This window comes from Chionomys nivalis, chromosome 19, assembly GCF_950005125.1.
Source record: "Chionomys nivalis chromosome 19, mChiNiv1.1, whole genome shotgun sequence".
Lineage (NCBI taxonomy): Eukaryota > Metazoa > Chordata > Mammalia > Rodentia > Cricetidae > Chionomys > Chionomys nivalis.
In genome coordinates this window covers 54,436,161-54,459,942 of record NC_080104.1, presented here as the reverse complement: position 1 = coordinate 54,459,942, position 23,782 = coordinate 54,436,161, and the positions used below count along the sequence as shown (strand labels likewise).

Sequence of the window (23,782 nt, the reverse complement as noted above, 5' to 3'; positions counted from 1 at the left end):
CACAGGAAAGCTTTCATGAGGGAAAAACAGTCAACATTTTCTACTAAAGAATACGTTAGAAATGGGTGTTGAGGTTCCCATCACAGGGAATACAGGGACTCTACTACAACTCCACAGGAAACGCTTCCAGCAGATTCTAAAGTTGTTCCTTATAAGCTAAAACTTGAAGAATCTTTAAGGACTTCTGAACTGTAATCTGGTGAGTGTCCCCCACCAACTCTCTAAACTGGGGCAGGTAATCCTGCGCACCCTACTGACAGCTCCACAGCAGGACTGATCTGCAGCACAGACAAGCATGACACGCTACGGTGTATGTTCATCAGCAGTCTGTTTATTAAGAGAATTGGTCCCGTAAGTGTATTTCGTACAGTGATCTGGTTGTGACTAGGAATTCCGAGGGACAGTTGCTGCTGCTAGGGGCAGATTAAGTGATTCACCACCCATCTGTTCTGCTGCTGGCAGAGGCCAAGAGACTGTGCAGGCAACAGCACAGGTTGTGATCTTCGGGGGCAGAGCCCGAGGAGTCACAGTACAGCTGGCAGTGGTGGGAGCTGGGCAGGAGGCAGGTGGCACAAAGCCTCAGGGAATCTGCACCATGGCAGAAGGTCGGCCTAGAAGATCCTGGGCAGAGAAGCCAGATCTGACAGCTCTCTGCTCGTCTGCGGGAAGACCATGGGCCAGGGAGAGGCTGGAGTCACCACCAGTCCACATGTAATAGAGGTAGAAAGCATTAGATTGAGAAGGCACCAGGATGGACCCTGGTCACCATGACCAGGCAGAAAAGTAGTAACTTCAAGGAGAACTTATTACTTTATAAACCCCAAACTCTGCCTGCATGTTGGCCAGACACACAGAGTCAGAAATCAAGAATTCAGAGCTCACCCCCAAGAAGCATCACCCCAGAAATCTGGCCCTCACTTGAACTCAAAGTACAGTTGGCAAAAGGGTTCATAATGGCTTTTGGGTGTCACAGATGTTTTCCTGGGTCCCGGGAGGGCTACAACTGCCTGGCTGACTGAATGGGTCTAAGTGGTGAGCTGGATGTCATCAGCTGTCCTTGCTACAGTGCTGTCCCAGTATGAACACCACAACCACTATCTACCCTACCCGTTTCATTCTACGTGTGGCTTCCCACATGTGCCTCTATCTTAACAAGATGACTGGAGAGCAGAACTTGTACCCAAGAAAACATACAACGTGTACATGCTTACAATCTAGGGGTAGAATAGGATGCTGCATCTGCCTCTATGCCACACTGCCTCAGGAATCTCTAGGATGAAATGCCTGGGGGTTTTGTTGTTGTTTTGTTTTTAATATTTTATTTTCGAGATTTATTTTTACTTTATGTGCATGGGTGTTAGGCCTGCATGTATGTTTATGCACCATGTGTGCAGTGACCACAGAGGCCAGAAGAAGGCATTGGATCCCCAGGGAACTGGAGTTATAGAAGGTTGTTAGTCACCAGTGGGTGCTGAGAATCAAACCGAGGTCCTCAGAAAGAACAGTCAATGTTCTTTACTGCTAGGCCATCATTCCAGTCCCAAAATGTCTGTTTATTAAGGGAGTCAGTGGTCATTTAAATCACTTTTAGTGACATTTTTAGTATAAAGCGAGTTTGTATTTCCTTTCTGGAAAACTAGTATTTCAAGAACAACAGCCACTGCTCAGGACACAGTAAAGGGCCCTGCCTCACTTCCCACTGAGCCTTTTTCTAAGTAAACCAGCACCATTGGGTTGCCAAAACTCTGCCAGCCCAGCAAACAGGAGTCTGGTCAGAGGCCCATTGCACAATAGACAAAGAAGGAGGTGAAGAAGCCAGTTGTTCCTCTCACAAGGAAGTCATTGGCCATAAAAACTCTAGTTTCACTCATTCAAGAAGGATGTACCCACGAGCTGTAAGGTATAGTGTGCTTCCTTGGATTTCAAGGTTTATCTGGTTCCGTTTCTCATGGAATCTAGTTTCAGAACTAAATATGTACTGACAAGAGCCTAAAGACACTAACCTGACCCTATCCCCAGCTTCATGTCTACAGAAATAGACAACAAGGCCCAAAGCAGGGATAAGAAGGCTCCTACCACCTAGCCTAGAAACCCCAGTCTCGCCTGGACCTGCATGGTGATGATGCTGGCCAGCTGCAACATAAGCAGACATGCATTCAAAGGTGGCCAGCGAGGGTATTATCAGGGTACAGGCTGGAGAAGCGGCCTAGGGCCCAGATGGGGAAGACATTCCTGTAACTTGTGTAGCTGATGGCACAGGACTTGTTGAAGACCCCAGAGATGTTCTCCTAGAAGAACACAGAAAAATGAACAGTTAAGGAGCCTGTCCCTAGATGGTGGTCCTGACTATTGAATTTCCCAGCCCCAGAGCAAGTTTGGAGAGAGCTTGGGGAGAGCTGATGAACCAAAGACAGGCAACCAAAGGCAAGGAAGCACAAGTTCCAGCTCAGAGACTAGAGCTTGAAGGAAACATTCTTCCTTGGAATAGTGGTCTCCAAAATTCTGGTAACCACAGGGACAGATAAAAATCCATCTGCACGTCTTGTCAGTGAAGGTACGATGGTAAAGCCAAGGTTCTGGAGGAAACATCAACTATCCAGTCCCTTCCCCAGCCAGCACCCTTACAAATAGCAAAATGTGCTCAATATCTCAAGACCCAGCAACACATCCCAGATCTCCAAAGCACCCTGGGAGGAACGTGGGCACAGCAAAGTGGGCAAGCTGGAAAGTGACACTGGGACCACTGTCGCATGGTCCTTGCACACCTGAGGCCAGTCTCCATTGGGGAACTGCTTCTCCAGCAGACATCTGATTCCTCTCTCCTGAGCAGCGACATCGGGATGCCTGAGGGGCAAGAAGACAGGCTTGAACACACCTAGCATGTGGCATCAACATACATCTTAGGAGGACAAACAAATACTATGCCGATGATAGAGACACCTTAACAACCAGAACACCTGAGACTCCTACTGCAACCTTCCCAGGAGCCCTGAGAAGCAGGGCAGGTGCAAGCACGGGGACGGACAGTGAGCAGAGTAGGCATGAGGCTTGTCTTCATCTCCTTGGGAATCTTATCAGCACCGTGTGCCAGCCATGTCAGCATGTCAACCATGTCTTCTATGGAGAGAATATCCTCTGACATGGCAATACATGTAACTCGGTATGAGCTACGGACACAGGAGGACCCAAAGTATCTCTTAACACTGAGGCGGTTGGTATTTTCTACTGGAAGGCAACTTCCCCACCACAGCCACCTCACTCATTTTCCTTGGGCCCCAGCTTCTCTTGCTCTGCCAACAGGTACTGACTCTGAATAGATAAACAGACCATAGAGAGGTTAAGTCTCTCTAAAGGGAACCACCTAGCCAGACTGGCTGCCACTTAGCCTAGGAATACAGTGTGTGACTTCTGAAGCTGCCGATATCCACAGTAATGGAAGGATAATGGCTCAGTCCTGTGGCTCCTTTGACCTCTTCCCACATCTATACACCCTAGTCGAGCACCCCTAGTATGCCCAATGATGGGTCCCACCGCCCTTACCGCACAGCCATCAGGCCCATCAGGGCCCAGCATGTACTGTGGACCTGGGACCTGGCACTCTGCACATAACGCCGTTGTTCACACGACTCAAAGTCCTCCCCCCAGCCTCCATCTGCCATCTGCTGGGACAGGAGGAAGTTGCAGGCCCGAGACACTTCTGTACATGCAGTCCTGTAGAGAGGAAGAGATTTGAGACACCATGTCTTGGGAGGATCTACGCTATCTATACCCTACTACTGACAGGCTGCCTTGGGTCATGGGAGGGGCCTGCTGAGGTGAGTGGCTATAGGTGTACATGTCTCACAGGGCTGCTGAGCACAGAGAAAAACACTCTGTAGCAAAGCCATATGCAAGCTGACTATGTGGGCACATGGAAACAGACCCAGGGTCCCTGGGCCACATCTAGCTTAGTACAACTTCCCTACTCCAAACCCACTAGGTCTAGAAGCATCGGCTAAGCAGTCAGAGGCAGGGCCTGAACCAAGCCTCTTCCTGAGTTCCTGAGTGAGACCCCAGTACTTCCTCACTTAGGATGAGAGACAAAGATTTGTAAGACTCTGAGGTAACACCTAGCCAAGGCTTATAAGCCAAGAAAATAAGTACTCAGAACTCCCTTCTTCTGAAACAGTGATCTTCACTCATTGTTTTAAAATATTAAACAAATAAAATCAAATATCAAAGGGAAAAAAACCCAAGCAAAACATTACTAGGCTGGTTTTAGTGTCAATTTAACACAGTCACCTGAGAAGAGAGGTCATCAACTAAAGAATGTGGGAAGGTCCACATTGTGTGAGAAAGCCAGCTGAGTGGGGTTTTTTTCAGGGTTTCTGCGTCAGGCCCTGCCCTTACATCCTTCAGTGATGGACTATGACCTAGAAGTATAAACCTAAAGTAAGCCCCTTCTTCTCCAAGGTGCTTCTGGCCAGTGTTTCATCACAGAAGTAAGACAGGCCAGAACAATTATGGCAATGCCCTCGCCTGACGTCAGTCTGAGAGCTACTCTTACCCATCTTGGTAGGTATGCCCCATGCAAGCAAAAGCTTCCAGGCCAAACCAGGTGCCATAGGTGAAACAAACCCCCCAGGAGCTAGAGGGAGACAAAAGAGAAGGTCAGATTTGGTCTTCATTCCAAGTGAGAGTACAGGCACTCTTCCCGGGTATGGGACAACCTCAAGCAGAGGGCAGAACTGAGAGGGAGCATGGTGGTACAACCATACATTTCCAGCACTGGCTGAGACAGGGGGATTGCTAATTTAAAGACAGCCTGAGATACACAGCAAGATCCTGTCTCACAAAACTGAAGAATAAGAGACATACAGAAGAGGACAGAGGGTTGGAAAGGGAAAGCAAAGAGGGGAAGGGACTTGGGCAGCTGCTAAGAGCAGCATTCACACACATTCCACACAGTGCAAGTGTGGACGCTGTTTCAAGAGGCGCCGCTCACCCAGCTCAACCAATGCTCCTCCACAAGACACAAAGAACTGCTAATGCACACAAGGAGGCGGGCAATCGTGTTTAGGCCACAGGACCCTCCCAGCATGCAGCCCAACTGCTCCCTCTACACAAGCTCTCAGCTAAGGGAAGGCCAAGCATCAGTCAGGGAATATGACCAGCCAGGAAGTTCCTCTTCCTGAGCCCCCCAGGGAAAAAGCAGCAAGGGCAGACTCCCAACCCCATGCACATGTCACCACCTCCCACCAACCCCTCTGCAGGTGAGCCCAAGTGCCTACTCACCCCTCCCAGGAGCCATCAGCTCTCTGTATCTTTCGGCAGAACTCCAGGCCTTGCTTGAGGGTTTCCCTGCAACATAGGCAATGAGCCCAATGAACACTGTAGGCAGAATCAATGCCTTCCCCAACCGCACCTACACAATGGTCTCAGAAAGGTGAGAATGGCCTCTCCCCTTCAAACAGATCAAAACAAATGTTCAAAAATGAAGAAAAAAAAAAATGGCCAGGCGGTGGTGGTGCACACCTTTAATCCCAACACTTGGGAGGCAGAGGCAGGTGGATCTCTGTGAGTTCGAGGCTAGCCTGGTCTACAAGAGCTAGTTCCAGGACAGGTTCCAAAGCTACAGAGAAACCCTGAGAGAGAGAGATAGAGAGATAGAGAGATAGAGAGAGAGAGAGATAGATAGAGAGAGAGAGAGAGAGAGAGAGAGAGAGAGAGAGAGAGAGAGGAAAAATGTAGCTATAGGACATAGAAGGGGCAAACAGACTGTCAAAGTTCAGAAGAAACACAAAGGAAAACGGCCTTTGGAGACAAGGACCTCATGAGAAGTAGCGCTGAAATCTACCAAAGCCACTGCCAATGACACTAGTGTCAGGGGCCAAACAAACCCTATAAAACCTAGATAAAACCACCACCCACAACAACAGTGATTTGGGCTGCTCACTTGATATAGAACCTGGTGCTCACTTGAGATGAAGCCTGGTCCCCCTGAATCATTTATAGCGGCTTTCATTTAGAAAATTCTTCGGGGTGTCTATTTTCACGAGCTGGTGTGGTCTGGCCCTAAGGGTGCTTCTCCATTTATTCCATTTCAGGCCAGGCCTCTCAATTTTCTCATCTCCTCCTGCACAGGCCTTGGCTACCACAATGCATTTCCTAGTGCTCTTTCTCCCCTTCAAACTGTCCATTTGTATTTCTGCCCCCATTTACTCCTGTCCACTGTGCACCTGCATATGAGCAACTTACTCTCACACAGTTAGCCTCAGGCAAGTTCTTAGGAGAGGGCAGAAATTGGCTACTATTTGCCAAAATATCACAAGAATAGTCTCTAGCCCAGTTGCTGATACTGTTCCCAGATGGAACCTCCTGAGCTGGGCCTCTGAGGTCTCCTCTGCGGTCTGCACAGTTCTCAGCACTGTCTTCCATGCTCCTACTAGGGTGGTTCATTGAGCTCTGCGTACAGCGTTCAACCCCTTTTCTAGACCAAAGTTAAAAATCCTCCCACGTTCCTCCCCAAAGCCATATGGTTAAGTCTGTCACACCAATCTATCCTGGTGCCACCTTCTATACTGGTTACTTTCTATTTTCATGAGACACCATGACAAAGGCAACTCATAAAAGAAAGAGTTCAGTTAGGCTCACAGTCTCAGGCGGTGAGACGGAGGCATTGGACTGATGTTTCGTGGGGACAAATGAGATCAGTCTGAATGTTACTAACTGAGCCATCTCTCCCGGCTTAATCTCTTTTATGTGTATTGTTCTATCATGTATGTTTTTTTTTGTGAACTGACTCAATGTTAGGAAGTGAGCTTCTAGGGCGACCTCCCTAGAAGCTGTTAGCCAAGCCCCTCACACCATAGGGCTATTGCCACTGTTCTTGGCTACAAAACAAAACTAGATAGTCCTTAGTGTTAAAGACACCATAAGCTTTGGCAAAATTAGGCTAAAACAAAAGTAGAAAATCATTCCCTGCTATCTGGCTTTCACAATACTGGAAGACAGCATGCAGGCTGTTGGGGCAGAACCAAGGGTCCAGCTCAGCTATGAGGCCTGCTTGCTACAGTGCAAACATCAGGTAAGACACGCCCACTAATACAATAGTAACACAACACTAACATAATAGTAACACTGCAATGTCGCTGCCTTCTGCTGTGATGTAACTGTGATATTGGAAGCCAAGGCAAAGCTCCTGGTTACAAAAAATCATGGACCCCAATAAGAAGTCCATTGCTATTATTTTATTAAATGGATATGATATGCCTATCACATTTCCTTCTAAATCTATTTACACCCTTACTTTACTGCTGCCTTCAGTCTTCATCAGCAATGAAAGGAGACAGTAATAATGAGAGGTATATCACAAAGAGTCATAACTAGTCATGCCTCTGAGACCAACGAACTGTTGTTATGTCATAGTGGCCCAATAGTGAACCACAGACGGAGAGAAATGAACAGCTGTACCAACCCCTCCAAGATGCAAGAAACATCACAAACAACGTGGACCAAAAGAATGCAAGAGCCAGAGGAAGGGAGGAACTGTAATATGGTTACTTCCACAGAAGTAAAACATTCCCTGCACATCTGTGTAACAGTGAAAGAACCAATGTATATAGATGGGGGGACTCTATCAAGGCAGGTTCAAAGTGAGCAACAAGAATCTGTGACTGAGAAGACAGGAGGGCAGTCCCTTCATGGAGTGATGGGGGGGGAAATCACGTGATGGCAGGGTCTCCACATGACAATCTTAAGAGCGTCTGACCATTCACCGGCTCTCAGTACAAAAGAACACTTAGCACTTATTTACCTGGACACTGATGAGATATGTATGCTCATTTGAAAACATGTTCAAGAAGATGGGAAAAATAACCCATTCTTGTGTTACAATTGTATTGTCTTCCCCAGACCAACACACACACACATGTACACACATGTATACTCACAGACTTACACAGACTCACAGACTCTTGATGATCTGTAGGCACCTGAAACTGTCCCTCTGTTTACTCCAGCCACTATCCTTTGAGAAGTCACGGCCTACTGTCTGAGAACACTGCCCTCGCCTTCCTTACCTGATCTCTACTGCCCTGTGGTCTGGATAGTGCTCATGGAAATGCTTCAGAGACTGCATCACTGCTGAGGTACACTCCACATATGTGTAGTCAATCATGATGTCTCCTAGAAAGGGAAAGGAGGAGGCACCTGAGCTCCACTATGGCTCAGGAACCGTAGAATTCAGGCACATGTTGGAGCATGCAGGACTTACACCCAGATGTCACCCCAAGATCAACCTGGGCAGTGTGGCTAACGTAAGTACAATGGGCAGAGACCTGTACACCTGTACTGCAAGACACACAGCTTTGTCAATAAGCAGGAGAGTGGAAACCTAGCAAAAGGTCTTCATTCATGGCCCGAGACAGAACCACAGCCATTCATCCAAGAATACAGATACTCCATACTCTGAGACCCAGAGAGGGCTCTGCACAGACCTGCCAGCATGCCAGGCCTGGCCTATATGCCAAACTGCTAGTCAACACACTCACCGAAGACCTCTGAGGGGTTCAGTAACTCCAGCAAATGTCCCCCACGCTTGGTCTCGTAGGTAGCAAATCCTCCATCAGAATTCTTCATGCCCAACAACTGTAACAAGAGGTGGATGGACTGAGAACAAAGCACACAACTTACAGCATGCTTTCCCAAAGCACTGCAGGACTGACAACCCATAGGACAGGAGCGAGGGATAAGAAGCCAGTTTCCATGCTGAGCCCTTAGGTGCTCAATGCAGCTGCCCACAATATCTGGAGACACATTCCAATGTCAGGCCAATGCAGAGCTCCATAGTAAGAAAGACACACACAGGAAACAAGTGTGCTAAAATCCACACAGAAATGAACAGACATTTCCAATTTTCCTTTGGATACCACCAGGCCTTCCAAATGAGACCTGCAGAAATCTCAGCACAGATATGAGGAGCTCCTGAGCTCTAGAGCCAAGAAGACAAGCCCCAGGGACCAGACAGCCTCCTTGTAACTTCTGGGACTGTTTGGACACCATCTCTTGTAGCACAGGGCCCTATGTACACACCCAGCCCAAGTTTCTAACCCCGGGTCTATCCCAGGACTCACAGTCTCAGATTCTGATGCTCCTACACCCTCACCTTGGTCTGCTAAGACAGAACCACAGAAGAGGGCGTAAACACAAGGTAGGACACTCACCACAGCCACAGCATCACAGAGCCGCTCTCGGGGGATGTGCTCGGTGATGAAGGGACACTGCTTCTGCAGGAGCAGCACAGCCTTCAAAGCCTCGGCTGTGCAGTCGGCAACAATCCAACCACAGTCCAGAGTGCTGAAGCAGAAACCGCCCTACAGAGACAGAGTGTAAGGGTGCTCCTCCCCTGCAGAGCTGTAACAGGAGGGCAGAGGCCTCTCCACCGCACAGTGGTACCTAAACTGGGCATAGCTGAAGAGACCTGAGCTTCAGCACAGGGACTATATAGGACTTCATGCCCACCTGACGGCCCTTGGAGCTTAGCAATAAAGTGGTCTGGGACCTGAACAGTAACACAGGTTCCCTATGGACCCCACTACGGGAGGCAGCAGCTACGTCAATGTCTCATTCCACAACCTACAGCCAAAAGCAGGCCCTTATACCAAAGGAGGTTAATGCTGGCTCTGGGTCCTTTATGTCCTCTGCCTTGATTTCAACACTCCAGCTCAGCATCTGTGTGTGCTAGACATCTGAACTGCCCTGAAGCCTGGCCACAGAGGTGTAGGCTATCTCAGGGGATGATGAATTCCTGACGTGAGGCATCTACAGAGCAAAAAGCCAAAGGGAAGACAGCTGGGCTTTGGCTCGGGTGGGTTGCCCACACATACCTTGCACATCTGGCGGTAATACTTCTGATAGTCAGGAAGGTTGTCTGGGACCTGGAGAGCAGCAAGGAACGTATGTGGAAAACAGAAACATGGTCAGTGCAGCATGGCACCCATGAGACCCGTCACCACATCACTACTAGGAAATAAGATCATCCAGAGAGGGCTACACAATCCACTCTCCTGCCCAGCCTTGTGGACTCACTACTGAGCTGCATGACTCAGGTCAACGAGAAAGCAAACAGGTCTGCAAATGCAGCAGGGTCCACTGAGATGGGCTAAAGGCCCATTGCTCAGTGTAGGGCCCGGATCAGGCCTGGTTGTGGAAGACAGTGCTGACTCACTCCCAACAGCCCTAGACGCACATGGGTAACAGCTACATAGAGGCTCCTGAGGAAGCTGTATCCTGGTGGGATCAGAGGACAGAGGGTTAGGGGCACAAGGACTCTAGGGCAGGAGGATGCCAGTGGTATCAAAGCTGGAGGCATCCACTATGTCGGAAGCAGGGTATGCAAGGCCAGCCTAAGAAAGCAGTACATGATGGGGTGTAGGTGGCTATGAAAGGCAAGGATGAGAGATACTGATATGGCCATACTTGGTCTCAGGGAAGGCAGGCACTGGCAACTCAAAAATGGCTACCATGTCCAGAGGCTGTTGATCATGGACACAACTCCTGACTGTGCCACAGGCTGGCTTTGGCCCCCTGCACACAGGTGTTTTGGCATGAAGAACAGAAATCACTGGCTGATGATGGGCTACCACGGGCCGCAGCCAGAGCTACCATAGGATGACTAGTTGTACCAACATGGCAAGGGCAGGTCAGAACAGGGCAGAAACAACCCAAGAAAGCCAGCTTGGGGCAGCAGGACAGATGAGGAAGGGCGCAGGCCTCACCTGTGAAAGCCGCAGGAATTCGTGAGCCTTCTGCAGGCAGGGCAAAAACTCAGGTCTATGGTGTGCACCTGCCTAGAAGACAGTGAATAGCACGGTTAAGCTTGTCCTCCGGTGCCCTGGCGACATCCTGCCACCCCACCCCCAGAAAATGACGCATCTTAGAGTTGTCTGGGGAAACGTTTCCTGAGGCTCTCAGCTTTAAAGACAGAAAAAACAGTGAGACACAACTAAAGACAGTAATGGACAGAAGAAACCACCCTGGACAGTTACCAAAGTCCCACCTGTTCTGCCAGGCCTCACTTTAGGCAGCCCAATTGTCCAAAGACACCCTCGGGATTTCACTGCTTGCATTCCCACAGGCAAGGAAACACTTTTTCTCTAACTCACATAGCAGCTAATGTTCTAAGAGCCTCAAGCCCACACGGCCCAGGTACCACCCTGCTCTCCACTCCCTAGGCTTATTTCCCAATTTAGCGTCCAGTTCCAGAGGATTATCAACAGGGGATTGGGAGCCAGGCAAATGGGAAGCTCAAGGGGCAGAGGCAGGAAGCAGCATCATTTTCCTCAGGGTGAACGTGTGGCTCACACACACAGGAAGTTCACATGGGGCTGCAGAGAAACAGAGCCGCACACTCACCTCCAACAGTGCTTGGACAGCAAACGACGTGTCCCAGATTTGTGACCCATTGGTGCCCTGTTCACAGACAACGAGCTGTTATAGCAACCCCATCCACTGACTCCTAGAATCCGAGGGTGTGCCCTGTGCACCAAAGCAGCTGACAAAGGTCAGAAAGAACCCTAAGCCTTGCAGGCAGCCATGGATAACAGAGCCCTACCTGCCTCTAAAGTCCCAGTAGAACAGCACTTTCTCAGGACATATCCAGGACCACATGATCCCGTGAAGGTTCCTCCACACCCATGACAGCAGGGTACCCCAGTCATGAGACAGACAGAAATAGAGCTCCTCCATTTCCAAATATGCCTGAGGGGTTAGGGACCCAGCTGACACATTACTGTGGCCCTGACAGGGTGAGGAAGGTTCACTTCAAATCCCACCCTGGAACCCTGAATTTCTGGACAACACTCTTGGGTCTCAGTGCAGGAAATGGATGATCAAATCCACAATGGATTTTGTTCAGGAATCTCTAAATATTTGACAGAAACCCCAGCTCCCAACACTACAGGGTAATCATAGACTTAAGTTTCTCACAGCTCCTTGGGTGGCCAAAGATCCCAGGCAAACACCTGACCAGAAAGAAGCATTTCAACTGCCCACCCTTTGGCCAGAGCCCTAGGAGGATCTAGGGCAAAGGTGACCATACACCAAGTGCTATCCCCATTTACCACTGGGTACCAAGAAAGGAACGATTTTCAGGGCCCGTCCCTCTGCCCCAGAGGCTCCTCCTGTACTGGTGGCGAGAGGGCAATCTCTAGGGCAATCCTATTAGGTGAGCGCACACAGCTCCTAGTGACCCAACAGAGGGGTTCCATGTGGTCTCACAGAGAGCCCATTCCCACCCAGAGCCACTTTCCCTCCCAACAGCAAGAGGATGGTTCCTGGAGGGTCTGAGCCGAGTCTAGATCTGCCATGGTTTAGTCTACCCTGATGAAAGACTACAGATGGACCCATGAGAACAGCAACCAAAGAGACCAACCCCACAGACACGAGGAATAAAGGGTGATTCTGTCTCTCCTCTTTTACTACAAAAACTGTAGTGGGGATGGCTTTCCAACCCTGTCCCATTTTTTTTTAAATTCAGAAATAGGGTCTTGCTGTATAGCACTGTGACCCACACTCAATCGTTCTGCTTTAACCAGCTCAGAGATGGTACTCTAAGCAAGCGCCACCATGCCTGACAGGCACTTCTGAATCATAATAAATAAGCAGGGATGGTGACGAAGAGAGGCAGCTTCAGTTCATAGCCCTTACCTGCATTTTCATGCCATCAAGGCCCAGCCTATGGGGATAAGAAAAGATTATGTCAGGGACAGTGTGAAAGCTGGAATTCTAGCTGTCCATCAGGAGCCACACACAAGCAAAAGAGCACACAGATCTCCCACCTCCCACCATGCTGACTTCAGGGCTGCCCAGCTGGGCTCACAAGCACAAGGCCTACACCCAGCAGGAACAAGACAGTGGCTTACCCAGGGAGCACTAGTCCATGCCAGGGTAAATAGAACCTTCTATGGCCAGGTCTACTTTGCTATTCTCAGCTCACACCACACCGCCAGAGAGAATATGGCCTTTATGTGCCTAAGCCTTCCTGCTACGGTCACTGTGACAGTTCCCACCTTGGACACAGTACAGGGCTGACAAGCCTCTTGTCCACTGGCCTTTTTCACAACAATCTAAGACTGCCTGCTTCCAGGCTTCCTGGCTCTGACTCTGGGAATTATCCATAGTCATCGCTAGGTAATAAAAAAAAAATCTTCCCAAAGACAATCTAACTGGCAGTGCCCCTGATTCCATAAAATATTCTCATAAGTTTGACACCCTGGCACCCCTATCTAGATGAGGCATAGGGGTCAGCATTAAGCTGCATGCCATGGTCAGCACTTGGCACCACACCCCAGCCACCACTCAGTCACACTCACCAAAGGTAATCTGGGATCCTAGAGATGTGCTCCTGGAAGGCAGGGGAGGAGGGCCCATCCACTGCCCAACGAACAAGCATGTTGATGGTTTTTGAGATCTGCAGGATACGTGGGCTTCAGGACTCATGCAACTTTACCCTGGGACGGGGCCCCATCTGTTCTAATACAAGCTTCTTAAGTGTTCTATGCGTTCATGCCCCGAGACTCAAACTGAAGGCAATGTCACTCAAGACTCTGAGTCAGCTTAGGGTGTGACAAACAAGGACCAAGAGTCCACAGAGAAGGAGGAGGAAGCTCAGTTTATCCAGAGAACCTATGGGCAGCCGACCACAGTGCAGTCCCCAATATTACAACCCACATCCTGATCATCTCCCATCTATGAGGACAGCTTCCTTGCTGGGTCTCCACTAGCTCTGGTCACTATGTGCTGACTACTCAGCCTCAGGCACGTGCTCTGTAAGGTCCCAAAGCCTGTGCACAGTTGGTCGGACTAGAAGCCTGGCATCCCCAGACAGATGGGAGAGACCAGAAGTAAACATGAGGATCCTGCTGTTTGCATTACACCCCTAGGCACTTATAACTCTTATATAAAGGGTATAAGATGAATTATCTAGGGTCATCTATGAGGAAGTAAGTAGAAAAACACACCCCACTCAGTTGACCAGAAAGCTCAGAAAGTAGTCTTCCAGGAGGTTCTCAGACTCTTAGACAAGAGCCAGGTAGGAGAACGGGAGTCTAGGAAATGAATATTAAGTGGTGCTTCAAATACACTGACCCAGAATCCAGGAAATAAGCCTGCCACATTCCTAACTCCACAGAGCCTAGCTCCTAGGGCATCTGACAGGACCTCACTGCCACCAAAGGTGCCGCAGGCACCCAGGATGGGGGCACTGACCGGGCCAATGCTGATGCACTTAGTGAAGCGGTCATCGGCAACAATATGTTCATACAGCATTCGGATGGCCCGTTGCCGCAGGCTGGTACTATGGAAACGTTCATACAGGTTGAGGATTCCTGAAGGGGAGAAGGCATTGGGGACACTCAGCAACAGAAGAGGACAACTGGCATTCCTGGACAGGTTGCCCTAGTCCTACAGACAGGAATGGATCCTACACAGTCCAGCATCTGGCCTCTCATTTCCCCAGGGATCCCTCCTCCCACTCACTCTGTTTCATCTGTGCTTCCTCCTTCTCATCTAGGAAGGGCTGCTTCCTACCTCCCACCATGACCCTGCCCTGTCCTACCTAGGTGACCTGACAGCAGCTGGTCTTTGCTGGGGCACCAGAGCAAGGTTATATCTTCTGAGTTTCCACTCCAGGGCCATTTATTTATTGCACTGACAGAGTGAGTCAGAGTGAATGAATTATGTGGATGGCTGACCATCATCTCCCAACCCTCAGGAAGCACCTACCATACACCACATGCAGCAGCCAGCTATGTGGCGTGTATAGATCATCCGGGGACACATTGTTCTTCTGTGCTGGCCAATCAATGCTGGCATAATCCTCCACGTAGAGCTCCTAAAGGGCAGGGGACACCTGAGTGCCTAGCAGAAGCAGCAGGCAAGCCTCCCAAACACAGAAGATGGACTAGCTCTAACCAGGAGTGATCTCTGGCTGTACATTCTCAGGGTTCTGGGTCACATCCTTTCTCAGGGGTGGAGACACCCAGCAAACCACCACTACAGGGTGTAAGGCCCAGCTAGTTCAGTGATACCAGGGCTAATCTGAGGAGCTGTCCCAGTCCAAGAGCCGAAGTCCCACCCTAGTGCAAATCCTGTTCCAAAGTCCATCTCAGGGCTCTTTCCCAAGAACAATGACTGCAAGCACGGGTTAGGACTGCAGCCTGTGAACTCTCCAAGTCCCAATGGAACACTGTACAATGGCAGATGCCTTTCAGGCCCTTGTGAGCAGTTTATCATTTGTTTACAGGTGAGAAGGCAAAGAGACTCCTCTGGACCCCAGAGAACCAAGATGCATTTAAGCTCCAGGGACTCTGAGCCATAGCCTTACAAGGGCCCTAGAGACCATAAGGCTTACCTGGCGGAGGCTCTGAACCAGTGGGTCCTCTGAGGCACTTAGCCGAGTGGCATAGCAGTAGCTCATGGGTAGATAGACCTGCCGGCAGTGACACCAGAGAGTGGAAGGGTGTGCAGGTACCCATTCAGGAAACAACCTAGAAGAGAGCATCTGTCAGTGGGACAGGACATAGGCTCCACTATTAAGAGCCCTGAGGCCTTGGGCTCTTCCAAGCATGGACACTTATGCTGCTGTGAGTACATCCATCCATGTGCATGCATGCTTGCACTCTGCATTCTAATGCCAAATGACTGTGGAGCTTGTGCTCCACACATGTGGAGTCCTATGTGGAGCCCTACAGTGTAGGGACACAGACCAGAAGCTCTCTAGCCCCAAACTTCAGCACCCTCCTCTAGCCTGACAAAACCTTCCTCTGCCTGCACCTCCCCAGGCAAGCCTAGCATCTAGCTGGTAGAGCTGCCAATGAAGGACCACTGGATGTTAGCTCAGTTGTAGTATACCTCCATACTTCAAGAAACAGTACAAGCGCCCTGCCCCACACATGGAGAGCTCTCTCCACGCCCCTTACTGGCTCAGGCATTTGCCACATCTTCCACTCATTCAAGCAGGCTGTAGAGCCAAGCCTTTTAGTCCTTGTTCAGGACTCTAATAGTCTTCCAAGCGGTCCCTCACATCCTATCTTTCTGCATATGAAAGCTATCGACTACAGGAACCCTCAACTCTGTCTTCACTAGGACAGCAGGCTCTGCCTGAACTCTGTATAGTTCTGGAGATCTTATTTAACCTGGGGTTAAATTTATATATGCATTATATAGAGAGCCAATGTTCTTATAAAATAGTCACAAAAAAAGATAAAAACACTGACAATAGGTTTCAGTTAGTAAGGAATAGAAATTTATTCTGTTGGGTAAATATTAAAAAATAAAAAAAAATTTAAAGATGCACGTGGAAGTGTTCATTGGTGAAATGATATCTAGGACTTATCAAATCAGTTAAGAAAACGAGATACAGGGATGGAGGAGGCTCTTCCTTTACTCCTAAAGATGCTCCAAGTCTTTGTAATTACCAGATATGATCTGCTGTGTATCCCCACAAAGACCAAGCCACACAATGGGTATGGAAATACCCTCCAGGGTCCCACAGCCTGCTCCATTACTGTGTGGTTTGACAGCTTGCTCTTACTGAAAAGAGAACCCCCTTCTATCTATGTGTAGAACACATGAAGGGCCTCTAGTGAAAGGCTAATCCACCCCGTTAGGTCCCATCAGTCTACTAGAAGGCAGAGGACAACATACCACATCTCAGGGAATAGGGTATTGAGTCCTTCCCAGCTATAAACATTCAGGATGGCCAGCCAGAACTTCCCCCAGGAGGGGATGGCCACCGCACCGCCTGGAAAGAGAAAAGGTGTGTTAGTTACTGTTACGTGTGAACACTGGCTTGAAGCTATCTCTTGTACCCCTTCTTGCATGAACTGAGGGTCAGCCTGCCATGGGTCCAGTAACTCCTGGTCAGGAACAAGCATAACCAACCTTAGGAGAGCTGTTTACAGCCCTTATCCCTAAGAAGGAACACATGAAGGCAGCCACCTGTGAAGGCAGCTCAGCGAGGAAAGGAAGAGGCCAGTGCTGCGTATTGTGCATTGTGCTGCACAGCCAAGACCAAGCTGTGCATCTGTGCGTTTCCACTCAGCAGACAGCCTGGCACAAGTGACTGCAGACAGTCTAGCATGCAGCCCACATTCAGAGCCACTCCCGCCCCTACCAAGCAATGGTCAGCCTTTTGTGCAGCACATGGCAATACTGACTTATACACATTTTTAAAGTTCTCTCCTAAATCCAAATGTGTCGAAGTTAGAAAGACTGAGAAAGTTGCAGCAGAAGCATGGTTCAAGCACGTCCCTCCTCCTGGCAGGCCTCAGAACAAGACAGCAACAGGGAAACAGAGAAAACTTTGAGAGCACGTGATCAAGACCATCAGAGGTTATGATGACTTACTTATCACAACAGGGGCAAACACTTGAAAGGAGATTGCAGAATTTCCTAAGGCACACAGAACGCTTCCTCTAGCCTGGGAAGTCAGAAAGAGAGCCCGAAGGAGTGAAGTTTAAGACATACTCTAAGTGTGAAGAGGAGTTTCCAAGACAGCACGGCAAAGGTGGACAGTGGGGTGAGAGGACAGAGCGCATGGGAATCTAGAGGTAGGAAATCACTTTGGCCAAATGAAAGGAGACCCTTGATCATGGAGCAAAGAGCGAGACAGGAGTGCAGGTCCTGGACCACATGACGAGCTGCAGACTGGTAATGCAAGACAAGCTCTATTCTGAGAGCAGGGGGAGCCACAGAGCTTGCAAGGGTTGGAACGGTCTCCAAAGGCCACAGGTGAGTTGAGAAGTAGCCGTGCCCAGGCACAAAGATGTAAGTGAGGAGGGATGAGCAGGGCCCTCACTGGGGACGTGCACCTGAGCTCAGCTGCCTTCTGTGGGCAGACTCCATGAACTGTCCCACAAGCACTGTGTTAGCATGGCGCCTTTAAATCTTTATCAATTCATGAAGGAAGCAGAATATAAAATATCAAATTGTTTTGAGCTAAGGATAAACTTAACTGGTAGGATACTTCTCTAGCAGGCACAAAGCCCTAAGTTCAAACCCCAGCACTACATACATGAAGCATGGTCATGCATGTCTGTAACCCCAGCACTCATGAGGAAAAAGCAGTTAGATCAGGAGTTCAAGGCCAACCTTGGTTACGGGTAAGTTAAAGGACTGCCTGGGCTACATGAGACTCTGTCCTCCCCAAAACAACAACAAAACCATGACAGCACTCAAGTTGTAGCTGTGCTAAGTGGGCAAAGAACTGGCCACACAAGCCTGGCATCCTGAGTGTAATCCATGGAACTCAGGTAATGATGAAAGGAGAGAATCAACTTCACAAAGTTGTCCTCTGACCTCTCCATGTGTACTGTAACACACACACACACATAATCCACACACGCACCTCACAAAACAAACACACAAAGAAAATAATTAATTAAAAATAATAAAATTAGGGCTCAGAGGTTAAAAGCACAAACTGCAGAGGACCTGACTTCAGTTACCAGAAGCCACATCACGGCTAGCAGGTCTGTATCTCTAACTACAACTCCAGAGGCTCCGACACTCTCTTCTAGCCTTCACGAGCACTGCATACAAGTGGTGCACAGACATATGTGCAGGCACCCATACACATAAAAGCGAGTAAGTCTCCAGCTGGGCAGTGGTGGCACACACCTTTAATCCTAGCATTTGCGAAGCAGAGGCAGATGAATCTCTGAGTTTGAGACCAGCCTAGTCTACAGAGTGAGTTCCAGGACAGCCAGAGCTGCATAGAAAAACCCTGACTCAAAAAACAAAAAAATAGCCGGGCAGTGGTGGCGCATGCCTTTAATCCCAGCACTCGGGAGGCAGAGACAGGCGGTTCTCTGTGAGTTCGAGGCCAACCTGGTCTACAAGAGCTAGTTCCAGGCACAGGAACCAAAAAGCTACGAAGAAACCCTGTCTCGAAAAATCAAAAAAAAACAAAACAAAAACAAAAAAAATAAACAAAAAAACCCAAAAAGTCTTTTAAAATAATTAAAATGAATAATTATTATTAATATTAGTAATCATTACACAGCTCAACAATTTCCCTTTACTCATGCTTTTCCCAGTGTTTCAACTAGAGGTGCATCTTACTAATTCCCATTTACAAGAGCTCACTGTGTCAGTGTGACACAAACCCCACGTGCCATACAGGACGTACATACCTTTTTTGTGAAGAATGTTCCGAGCACGTACAAGGTCAGGATCATCAGGCCCAACACCCAGGATTCTGAGAGCCACATAGTTCAGGGCGGTCCCAAACACCGTGGACTTGTCCTCAACATGCCTAATGGAAACATGAGACTGGTGGGAAAAGGGCTTCTGTCATCTGTCACTATTTCTAAGAAATAAAGGCATACTGGCAGTGAAGTCCACCTAGAAAAAACTACTAAAAGCATCTCCTACCAGCATGACAACGCAGGAAGCACGCTGTGGGAAAGTTTAGTCCACCCAGCAGGAGAGCCAACTGCTCCAAAACTAGCTGGGCAGGGCCTGCCTAGCCCTCTGCTCCCAGAATGTCTACATCAAAAAAGCAGGTGGAGATGGGTCTGTGGGGCCCTACATTTGCTGCCATCTCTGCTGCCTCCACAATTTTAAAACACCATGGCTTTAACTTGGCATGTGAGTCTCAAGACTCACAACATTAGAAGTAAAACCCTGGTCAGGCTTCGCATAGGTACCAGCTGCTCTCCTCCCACCAGGCTTTCTCCCACCCCACCTTAGGTCCATGGTTACAGTTATCCTGTCGCCTGGAAACCCAAGTAAGAGTTACATAAAAACACACGCAAGCACACGCATGTACATATGTGCGACCGGACACTCACAGGCCCCAGCCTCCATCGGGGAGCTGCACTGATCGCAGGTACCGTATCATCTCCTCTCTGTATCCAGCTGGCAGAGGGATGTGTGACACATGGCATGTTATCAGGAGACCTGTGTGGTGAGAAGGATGTCCCACATTAGGAACGATGCTCAGCGCCACTAAACCCAAGTTCTTCTTCTTAAGGACCCATCCTGACGCACAGATGCCCTGTGGCTTCCTTCCCGTGCAATCTCCCAGAAAGGCCATTCCCTAGGCCGAATGACTTTGGAAACACCAGGAAGAATACAGTTAACACTGTCAGGTCAGGGCCTGCAGAGCCCAAGTGGTGATGCCTGGCACCCATACCACAGTCTGGGTCAGAGAAACACGGCAGAGCCTTGAAGAGGCCACCCACAAGTGCTCTGAAGGCCTATTATGAGTCAGTTCAAGATCAATGGGACTGCAGGGGGTGACCAGGTCTTGCTTTAACATCTGCTTGGGACTGAAATACTAAAATGGCAACCCCGGATAGGATAATAGTTATTACTCAGATTTTAGTGTTCTGTTTTATAAACTTTATGTATGTGTCACTTTGTACATATGGGGATAGACAACACTATACAGGAAACCTTGATCCCATGCCTGGTCTTTGAGTGCACACTCCTATCTTCATCATCCACAGGCAGTTCCATATCATATGTCCATGATATTTCATGACATAGCATGGGAAGGGCATCATATGGCAGCTACTACAGAAACAAACCCACATTCTCATAAGAATTCAGGCTACTGAGATAAGAGTTAAAACTCAACGAGGAAAAGGGTCTGGATGCATGAATATGGGTTTCTTTAAAGAAACATTGCCAGGATGTGAAAAGTCTTACCTAAACTAGATCACAGACCCGCATGTTCAAACGCAATCGTGTTACCACTCACCAACCTGGACCTGTGGTTCTCCTGCAGAACTCCCTCAGCTACGATTTGTCAGCAAGCTTACAAAGGATACTGTAGTGCTCAAACGGCACAGGCATGGATACCAGCTCCTCACCGATCCCCTTGCCTGTCTACAGTGTCATGGCACGGTCTGGGTCTTCTACCGACAGTACCGTCTTGCACTGAGACTCGACAGCACCCGTCCCCCTCTCCAAGAGACCCCTTTGCCTCCACTATTAGAGCATTCGCCAGTCTACCCTGGGCTAATCTGCTTTACCATCATTCCCTATCCTGGCAGTTAGATGACTGGGCGACAAGGCCGCCCTCCCCCAGAGCTCTTCCAATGGCTGCCGGGTTTCAGCCTGCTTTACCAGTGTAGGTCAAGGCCCCACCCACCAGCAGTCCAGAACAGCCTTGCCCTCGAGTTAGGATAGCATGTGCCTACCTGGCAAGAGGAAGAGGGGTCCACCATAATCACCCGCCCAGTGTCCATCCTCAGCCTGCAGCTTGGCATAAAATGTCACTCCATTCAGGGCCCCCTCATGGGCTGTTTGAGCTTTAGGTAAGTCTTTGAAATAATTCTTCTGTAAAGAGAAAGAAAAAATGAGAGTTGAGGTTGCCTGGTGCCCTGAGGAACCCTCCTCATTCACAATCCATGTCAAAATAGTGAATCTAATTTACTTTAAAACTTTGAATGGTTTCAATCTGAAACAAGTCTTTGATGACAAGATCACACCAGCAAAGTAAAAACGCAATTCTCTGTTGTCATGATTTACTTTCCAGACAACCAATCTGCAAATTTCTTCAAAACTTCAAAACATCTTAAATAAACACAGCACAGAGCATAAAGTAGGGCATGGATGCCCAACTGATACTGAGGGGACCATCTCAGACAGGGCCGACATAATAGCACAGCGGATCACCGGAGCAGTTTTTCCCAACTGATGGCCAGGACTCACAGGAAGCCTGCTAGTGGCCGGGGGTGGGGGTGGGGGGGATGCACACCTTTAATCCCAGCACTCGGGAGACATGGGCAGGTGGATCTCTGTGAGTTCGAGGTTAGCCTGGTTTACAAGAGCTAGTTCCAGGACAGCTAGGACTGTTACACAAAGAACCCTGGTCTCAAAAAACCAAGAAAAGAAGAGGCCTGTTAGCTAACTATTCTATGACTGGCTGAGTTTCTTGTGTACGTGCTGTGCACACAACAAGGTCAGGTCCAAGTACTTCCCCTTGTAGATGACTGGAAGCCCCTGGCCTGGGAGTTGTCCTGGTCTGGACTCCAATTCCCAGCCTGCCAAGAGCTGACCCATCCCCTGGAGAAGGTCAGGGCCACTCCCACAGGCTATTTAAGTTCGTGTTTTGGGTTTGCTGGGCTTTTCTCCCCACCTAGCTGTCTTGGTCCACATTTGCTAAACAAGTGCAATTAATTTGGTCTAATCTAGTTTGATTGGAGTTTCTTGCTTCAGCAGAGAAGCTTTTATTAAGATTAAACCAAACAGTAAATACGAGCAAAATCACACCCATCTTTGTAATTCTCTTACAAATCAAAGATTTTATCAAAGTAGAGTGCTCAAAATAAAATCAAATTAGGGCAACTTCTTCCACAGGTCTCTGGGATGAAGTGATTGAACAAGGCTGCTTCAATCATGTCTCTGCGTGCCCCAAGTCACCACACTTTTTGCTGTTGTTGTTGTTTCTGTTTTGGAGATTGAACTTAGGTAAACATTCAATCACTGAGCTGCTCATCACTTCTTTTGCTATGCTTGTTTGCTGCTGTTTTGAGATGTGGTAGCCAGGCCTGACCTAGAAGTTGCTTTGTAGACCACACAGGCCTCCAACTCAGAGACCCACCTGCTCTGCCTCCTGAGCACTGAGCACTGGGGTTAAAGCCACACCCAACTTCTTTTTTTTTTTTTTTTTTTTTTTGAGACAAGGTCTAACTAAGTTGCCAAGGCATATCTTAGATCCTGCAACAGCCTCCTGAGTGGCTGGAAATACAGAAATGCCCCACGCCTAGGTTCACACCACTCTATAGAAACTGTAAGCTTCATTACTGCAAATAAATAAAACCAGCACAAACCATCACACACCGAAACGAGTCAGACACAAAGTCTATTCTAACGAACTCGGCATTTGAAAAAGCAGCTCAACCTTAAATTTTATACTCTCAGTCCCAATGTATTTTATGCATTAATCCACCACCCAGAACAAAAACGGCAAAACCAGCTGGCTTTGCACCTTCTTTCATAAGTGGAGTCCATTATCTGCACTTCGTCCTTCCCCATCCCTTTATATGGAGCTTTTCTTGGTGTTCCACTACACTCACATATACTTTGTTTACTGGAGAGCTGCCCGCTTTTTGAACAAGGCTCTCTCCTGTTTCAGGACTGGCTCTTGAAAGACAAGGCAGAGGCTGGTCTGTAGTTACTTCCAGGTTTGGGGTGATATGGCGCCTGAGGATGACGGGGGAAGATACAAAATAATCCGAATCACAACACTTACTGTGTCCAGTCCCAAAGAGTGGGCCTCCAGCCCGGTCTGTTCTCGACCGGGGTCGTCCTCCGCTTGGAAATACGTCCATGTCTGCCGACCCAGCTCATTGCGGAGCCGCCAGCGGGTGAGGTCAGTGGCCGGCTCAGTTTTATAGGGTCCCCCTCGCCGCCGCAGACACCTGAGCGGGCCAGCGACAGTAAAGCAGCGATCGTTAGGCTCCACCCAGGTGGAGCTGCCTACAACCCAGGCGTGCAGAGCCACCCGCCATGCCACCCTGCTGCTGCCCGGGCACCTTCCCTGCCACCGCCCTGCCGCGTCCCTCGCAGCACCCGCGGGAGGCCCAGGGTCCGGGACTCACGTGCCCTCAGTCATGACAGCACCGCACTCTCGGCCACCGGCTTGCCAGCACCTTACCTGACTGACAGCTTAGCGCACTGCGCAGGCGCGAGCCTGGGCCGACCGGAATAGCTGGGTGGGCCGATGCTAGCGCGGCCAATCAGAGCATCACGAAGGTGAGCACGACAGCCGCACCGCAACCGCAGT

At 49.1% G+C, this 23,782-nt stretch overlaps 1 protein-coding gene across 1 annotated transcript; it reads right to left on the bottom strand.

Moving 5' to 3' along the window:
- Window positions 1-311: 311 nt before the first annotated feature.
- On the bottom strand, window positions 312-23,652 carry Lss (lanosterol synthase). The gene is made up of 22 exons (XM_057751155.1): window positions 23,598-23,652; window positions 23,249-23,417; window positions 21,192-21,330; window positions 19,836-19,944; window positions 19,176-19,297; window positions 16,687-16,783; window positions 15,392-15,527; window positions 14,764-14,872; window positions 14,248-14,366; window positions 13,353-13,450; window positions 12,688-12,715; window positions 11,395-11,451; window positions 10,758-10,829; window positions 9,867-9,917; window positions 9,204-9,353; window positions 8,532-8,628; window positions 8,061-8,166; window positions 5,275-5,340; window positions 4,547-4,627; window positions 3,541-3,711; window positions 2,766-2,844; window positions 312-2,288 (listed from the first exon to the last, which is right to left on the bottom strand). Exons 1-22 carry the CDS (start codon window positions 23,609-23,611, stop codon window positions 2,157-2,159), a joined length of 2,202 nt encoding a protein of 733 aa, XP_057607138.1. The 5' UTR covers window positions 23,612-23,652; the 3' UTR covers window positions 312-2,156.
- Between the last annotated feature and the right edge of the window lie 130 nt (window positions 23,653-23,782).

What these genes read in the sequence shown, in the direction of transcription:
- Lss (XM_057751155.1), bottom strand. An exon ending in CACAGGGCAGTAGAGATCAG is followed by an intron (nt 5,341 to 8,060) that starts GTAAGGAAGGCG and finishes CCTATGTTGCAG; the next exon opens with GGAAACCCTCAAGCAAGGCC. An exon ending in ATGGGCCTGATGGCTGTGCG is followed by an intron (nt 2,845 to 3,540) that starts GTAAGGGCGGTG and finishes CTTGCCCCTCAG; the next exon opens with GCATCCCGATGTCGCTGCTC.